Source organism: Saccostrea cucullata, unplaced genomic scaffold, assembly GCF_032062105.1.
Source record: "Saccostrea cucullata isolate Sc308-1 unplaced genomic scaffold, CSIRO_AGI_Scuc_v1 ctg2323, whole genome shotgun sequence".
NCBI classification, from domain to species: Eukaryota; Metazoa; Mollusca; class Bivalvia; order Ostreida; family Ostreidae; genus Saccostrea; species Saccostrea cuccullata.
This window is the reverse complement of record NW_026937618.1, coordinates 4,314-11,269: the sequence shown is the minus strand read 5'-3', so window position 1 is coordinate 11,269 and position 6,956 is coordinate 4,314. Positions and strand designations below refer to the sequence as shown.

Sequence of the window (6,956 nt, the reverse complement as noted above, 5' to 3'; positions counted from 1 at the left end):
TTTTTTGATTTAAGAAGGGTCATACATAATAGTTTGATTTTTGCAAACAATTTCAAGTTTCAGTTTACCGATTATTTTTACGATAAATATTTATGTATTTTAAACCTCTATAATCAATAAGACTAAAATGAAGTGCTAAATTGTTTCAGACGAAAGACTTTTATACAATCAAATATAAAGCATTATAAAAGAAATCAATATTGCACAGGACGGCAATTATGTAATTTTGCTTCAATCAGAGCTTATAAATAATTCTTCCATTTAAAATGTGATCAAAAAGAGTTTATCAATATTTTTTCTGTCATTTGAATAGTTAATTATAATTTTGCAATACAAATTTCCGATATCAAAGCTTATATCGTTTTAAAAAATTGTTTTGCGTGTGTGTAATGGTACCTAAAATACAAATAAGCTACCTTTAGCTTTCGTTTACTATTGCTTAACATACTCTTGGTTAGGGTCTTAAATCTTAAATATGTACATCAGCCTTATTCTTAAAATAAGGAAACCCTTTATGTTATGACCTCTTAGATGAATGAAAATTATGCTGATTGAAAGGGTGGACCGTCAAACATTCATGAAAGTTGAACATTGATAAAATAAAGACCACCGAAATAGGATTGATATATATAATGCCGACCGGTGTAAAACAGAAATGAGTAATAATTCATAAATATCCCAGATCGGATAACTGAATGAAAAATTTTACCTTAAACATATGCCCATAACCAGAAATTTTAAGAATAAACAAAATTCTAATGTTTAAAGAAGTAGCATTTAAAAATATTTTATTTCTCAAATATCACTATGACAATAAAATGACTTTTTCCTCAGAGCAAGAAACGACTTATAAGTAATTGATAAGTAAAGCCAATCAACTTAATCTTTTTATAAGGACACCGATTTTCCGATTTGAGATCAAAACGAATATGTGTATATTCATGTATAATAAGGGAAAAAAACTCTGGTCACTTACTTGGATATAACTTTTACTAATTCTCTACAGATATTTTGTTGGTAACTGTATTTCCAACGTTCACTTTTTACGAAGCGAACTCTCAAATGGAAACAAGGTAAACCACTTTTTGTTTTTCCCTCGATCTTTACTTTTATCTAATCTGACATGAGTTGTGCTTCTAAAAATAAATTTTTGGCTATGTCATTGTATATACCTATGGAATATTAATTGTTACATTTTAAAGCATGAAAATAAAGTTTGATTTTCGGAATTGCAGCTGTTTTTCTTTCTCTCATACTGATGACAAAAGTCCACGTGATTTGGAGAATACCTGTTTTGAAATGACCAGTAGCAAAGTAAATAGATTCTATCAAGGTAATAGGTGTTGTTTGACATTTAAAATGAACTTTTAACAAAAAAATGTATTTCCAATGACAAGCGCAATAGGTACCGGTAATACATGTCACAACATCAACTTTTGAATTCTTTTACCAGGTATATCTCTGTATGTGATGGGTGTTGAGAATAGTACCTCTTCGTGTTCATTTGGAGATATGAACCTGGAAACCATACAAACACACATAATAATAAAAGAAAAACACCAACGCAGATTGTGTAGAACAGATATTATGTTCTCCATCAATACGACCACATGTAAAGACAAGATAGAACATCTGAAATACAACTGTGTTGGGCATGTTCAAAGAGGCGAAAGCTTATTTTTTCGATGTAAGACGCCATTTAATACAAAATGAAATTGCAAATTCTACTTAAAATGTTAAATGATACCAGGCACGCTCTAAGGTGAATAAACCCTATAATATCATTTTCAGATTGCGAGTCTGTAGTATGCACTGGAGAAATGTTGGAAAATAAAGAAAATCAGACTGGTAAAACAATCCTTATAGAAAGAATAAGATATTTTCTGTTTTATATTGATTTAAATGTGAGAGGATATTTAAATACATATTTTTTCTCCAACAGATACAGAAGCCCTGGTACTGTCTAAATTTCCCAAACCGAGAGTTTCACAGTCTCCATTCTTTGCTTATGATATACCTACATCACACTGTATCATTAAGCAGTGTAAACCAGACAACTGTTCCATTGAGGTGCTGAAGAATTTCATAAAGGCCACTTCTGGTAAAATATTGTTTGACTATGGCCATTTTTATTTATTTATTTTGGCAGATTGCAAAGGATGCATCATTCATTTTCTTTCTTTTATCAGAGATAAATTTTGATTGTGAAGATTTTGAAAAATTCTATATTTAATATTTTATTTAGCATTTTTATTGCTGTTATTTTCAGTGGACTGTTTAGTCACTTCAATATATATTTACTGCTTTATATTGTATTTAAGGAATGAAGCTTATTTCAACTTATGTAATCCGACATAACATAACTTGTGGCAGTTTACGCTTTATAAATCGCGAACATTTAACCGTTCTGGCAAAACGTGTGTATCTACAGGCTAATTGAAATAAGGTAGATAAAACTGCTAAGGACAAACGACAGATAATCTGAAATGATCGTATGATCCAAAGTATCGGTAGGCAGAATACGGCAATTTTTTCGGTGATGCGGCTTTTATCCATGATAGCTAAACAAAACTACACACCATGGATATTGAAAAAGGCATAGGTACTTAGTATGAAGCAAAAAGGAGTCGACGACGCTTGACGTTCATTGCTGTATGAAAAAACAAGTAGGCTTTTTAATTTACCATCATTGTAGCTAAACAGCATACTATTGAATCAGCAAATTTATTTCTAATATTATTTAGTATGCAGGTAATAAATGTACCATCATTTCCTAATAATGCTTAAATAATTCATTATTCATAATATTTACTAGTACCATGTTCGAATCTTTCAGAATTTTCTGTAATGTAAAAAGGTGTTTTCAAATGGTATTTTAAATTTTGTCATAACTAAGACTTTTTAAAACTTAAATACAGATGACATGTGATGATGTACAGTACAAACCAAACACAACCTAACACCAGAGCGTACTTAAGGCACACATCGGGCTCGCTTCCTGGTGCGTTCGGGTTCACTTTGCGTTCACTAGGAGTCAGCTCTTGGTCCGTAAAAGGGAACCAGGCGTTCGCTTTCCCGATTTGCTATTTGCACTCGCCCCTTGTATATTCAAATACGGTAATGGAATAGTGGAATCGATCATTATTGTTTTAGCGGCGATATATACATGTACACTCTACATTTATAAAGTGAAATTATTGAGAATTTATAAAATTTCTAGAATTCCACTGTAAATTCGACGCAAAATGACAAATGATGCTGATTCAGTGATTTCTCTGTGCTCAGAATTTCGATCCCTAGAAATTCCAGGTTACATGTATTTAATGAATTAATTGATTTAATCAACACCTGCTGTTACACAGGGTCTCATTCTACCGACTGAGCCAATGTGCACGGTAATTGACACTGAAATTTATTTTTAAAATTCAACAACATCTAATCCTTGTAATCTGAAAACGCAATGTACTTAATGAAGTTCAGCTAATAAAGTTCAGACAGCACATGGATAAATAAAGCAACAACAGTAATGAAATTCAAAAAGTATTTGATAAATATATACCTTAAAAAAACTATAGTCTACATGGAAAACAAATCTGATGCAAACCTCCGCCTCGTATTAACACATGTACGAGGGCTGAACCCTCGAAAATATTTTATCAAGACTCATAAATAAAAAACAAATGTGCAAGTGTATATAAGAATGTGCCTTATTTATAATTTATCAATTGATATATAACAACTTTAGTGATGTTGATTTTAAAGGTAACCCTTTTGTTACTAAGACTCGGTAAAATATATTATCACTTGTAAATTTGAGTAATTTTGTTTTAAAAATTGAACATGCTTCCCCGGGTATTGAAGATTCAAATGTATATATGCTTTATAAAATAAATGTATCATTCAATCTTTAGTAAAAAAAAAATCATCTGAATGAATGAAATGGATCAAAGAACAAATTCAAAAAAATAATAATGATAACAAATGGTTTCAGGTCCAATCAGATGGTTTAAGAATTGAGTTGAAATAGAGTTTGAGTTTTTTGTAGTACCTAAACGAGGTATTTTTCTCATATTTCTAGTTGTTTTACTGTTCGTTATCTCCATATGTTTAAATATTAAAGATTAATAAATGTATCACAGAATAAAGAAGACAATATCATTAACTGATGGTGTCCGTTAGATTATACTTGATTGTTTAAATTAGAGGCACGGTCTGGTCAAGTACATGCCATTTTCCCTGGATATTAAGAATAAAAAATACTGTTGCCAATCATACGATGCCCACTTTTTTCTTTCTAAAGATCAAATATTTTCATGGAGGAAAAAGATGTTATCATATAGGACCTATAGATGATGTTATGAAATAAACAAAAATACTTTAACTTTAATTTTTCTTCTTTTTACATGTGGTTAAGTTGTCTTTAAAGATAAAACATGTTACAAAAACAGAAAGTTTTAATCGTTTACTTTGAAAGAAAAAAACACTTTTCAAGGACTGTTGGTTCAAATCTACACTTATATTGGAAGCTTTTAAAAGCTAACATAATTGTTGTTTGTTCGGAAAATCTTATGTGTTTAATATATTTGACAACAACATTGTCTTCGTTTTTAAGGCTTATTATATAAATTGCATTTTAGAAGAACTAGGATTTAACTCTATAAGTGGTAATCCTACTTATACTCATACTTCCCTCACTAAGGAAGAAATTCTTCAAAATCATATGTCAGTTTTGAATACTTTCAATATTCCACAGAGCCATAATGAATTTGAACTACATTATATATATATTGGATTCTGAAACTTCATAAGAATCCTTACAAACAAAGATACATAGCAGGTTCCATTAAATGTTCAACCAAGCCTCTTTCGTTACTCCTCATTAAGATATTGACAGTAGTGAAGGAAAAACTTCAAGAGTACTGTGCAACTATATATTCAAGAAGTGGTGTGAATCAGATGTGGAAAATTAAAAAATTCTAGAGAACTTTTGGACAATTTGAAATCATAAGACTTTACAAAAATCGACTGCTTACAAACTTACGACTTTTCAACTTTATACACAACAATGCCCCAGACAAATTAAAATCGAGGCTTTTTGATATCATTGACAGCTGCTTCTTCAATAAAAATAGAACTCGTAAATTTACTTACCTCGTCATTGGTTATGAGCAAAATTATTTTGTTAAAACAGTTTCTGATTGCACACATAAGTACTCTGAAATTGACATCAAGAAGATGCTTGAGTTTCTGATTGACAACATCTATGTGGTTTTTGAAGACCAGGTATTCCAACAATATATTGGAATTGTCATGGGTACAAATTGCGCTCCGTTATTAGCAGACTTATTTTATATTCATATGAAGCAGAATTTATGCAAATCTTGTGCGTGTAAAGAAGAAAACAATTGATGTGGCCTTCAACTCGACATTTAGACATATCGACGACGTATTTTCAATTAATAATGGTAATTTCCATTCCTACGTCGATACAATATACATGTTTCCTGGTGAGCTTGAGATAAAAGATACCACAGAGTCCGACACTTCTGTTTCATCTGTTTCATACTTGGATATTTACTTGAAAACACACTAATGGTATTTTAACAACCAAGCTATATGATAAACGTGATGACTTTGACTTTTCTACCGTCATTTTTCCTTACTTATGCAGCAATATACCTTCATCACCTGCATACGGAGTACATATATCTCAGTTTATTCGATACGCAAGAGCATTCTCTACGTATGAACAATTTCTAAAACGAGGTAAATTATTAACAAGCAAGTTGATGAAACAAGAATATCAGCAGTCTCGTTTAATGTCATCATTTCGTAAGTTCTATGGTCGATACAATGACCTTGTCAGCAAATACAATTTATCATTAAGTAAATGCTGACTGACGTTTTTCATACCAATTGTTAGTCAATTATTTATACACTGAATTCACGACGGATTTTTTCCGTTATTTCCTGATCATGACAAGGAGCACACGGCGGGTGTGACCAGTCGGCAGGGGATGCTCACTCCTCCATGGCACCTGATCCCATCTCTGATGTTTCGGAGGTCCGTGTTTGCTCTGCTCTTATTTTGTATTGTTTTATGGACTTTGAGACTGAATACTGTTCGTTATCTCCATATCCTTCATTTGAAAACTTTAGTTGCTTATTATTAATTTAACTTAAATTAGCAATTTCTTCACGTCTTTAATTGTTTAAAAAGTATAACTAAATTCATTGTTTAATAATCAAGATTATGTTATTTTATATCAAATAGTAAATTATTAATTTAGGACAGGGTTCTGATGTTTGGTTAGTGGTGATGAAGTGTACATATATTACGAGCAAATCTACGTACGGATTAATCATGTAAGCGCACCGGAAAATATCCCCCTTTTCAAACCAGCAAATTGTTGCAAACAGATGTTTTTTTTATATCTAGAAGAATCAAAGGGCATCGACGGCCCAAGGACTGAAATTAAGCCGCCAGTTAGAACTAAAACGACTCAAAGAGCGTCCAGGAAGCAAAGGGAGGCTTTGGGAACCCATCGAGAGGCAGAGGGAAACGGTGCAGACAAAGCACCAGGACAAACCACTCGCCACCACGGCCGGCCCCGGTCGAGCCAACAGATACTGATGGAATTCCCTCAGAAGCTCCTCCCTCGCCATTTGTGATAATTGAACCCAAATTGTCACCACCAACAGACAAAAGCACCCCCGGAACTTCCAGTGGACGCGGTGAGTCAAATTTTCAAGTCAACCACAACAAGAAATCAGTTGTTATAATTCTCTAGGTTCACATGTCCCTCAAAAAATTAAAAAACCAAATATGGGAGTGCAAATTTAAAGATCTCTCACTGCTAACAAAAACAGCTTGTGAATTACAAGATAATGAATCAAAAGGGACATAAAAATTATAGAAGGGCGTCTATGCATTATTAAACCAAAAACAAACACCT

General features: G+C 32.1%; 1 protein-coding gene across 1 annotated transcript; it reads left to right on the top strand.

The window, feature by feature from the left end:
• Window positions 1–998: 998 nt before the first annotated feature.
• On the top strand, window positions 999–6,672 carry LOC134248499 (uncharacterized). The gene is made up of 6 exons (XM_062730893.1): window positions 999–1,073; window positions 1,236–1,333; window positions 1,454–1,687; window positions 1,792–1,848; window positions 1,943–2,101; window positions 6,440–6,672. The coding sequence occupies exons 1-6, from the start codon at window positions 1,063–1,065 to the stop codon at window positions 6,670–6,672; spliced, it is 792 nt and encodes a 263-aa protein (XP_062586877.1). The 5' UTR covers window positions 999–1,062.
• Window positions 6,673–6,956: the final 284 nt, after the last annotated feature.

Excerpts from the sequence above, each read along its gene's own strand:
- LOC134248499 (XM_062730893.1), top strand. Across the intron at positions 1,334-1,453 it reads AGTAAATAGATTCTATCAAG|GTATATCTCTGTATGTGATG; the intron begins GTAATAGGTGTT and ends TTCTTTTACCAG. Across the intron at positions 1,849-1,942 it reads AAATAAAGAAAATCAGACTG|ATACAGAAGCCCTGGTACTG; the intron begins GTAAAACAATCC and ends TTTCTCCAACAG.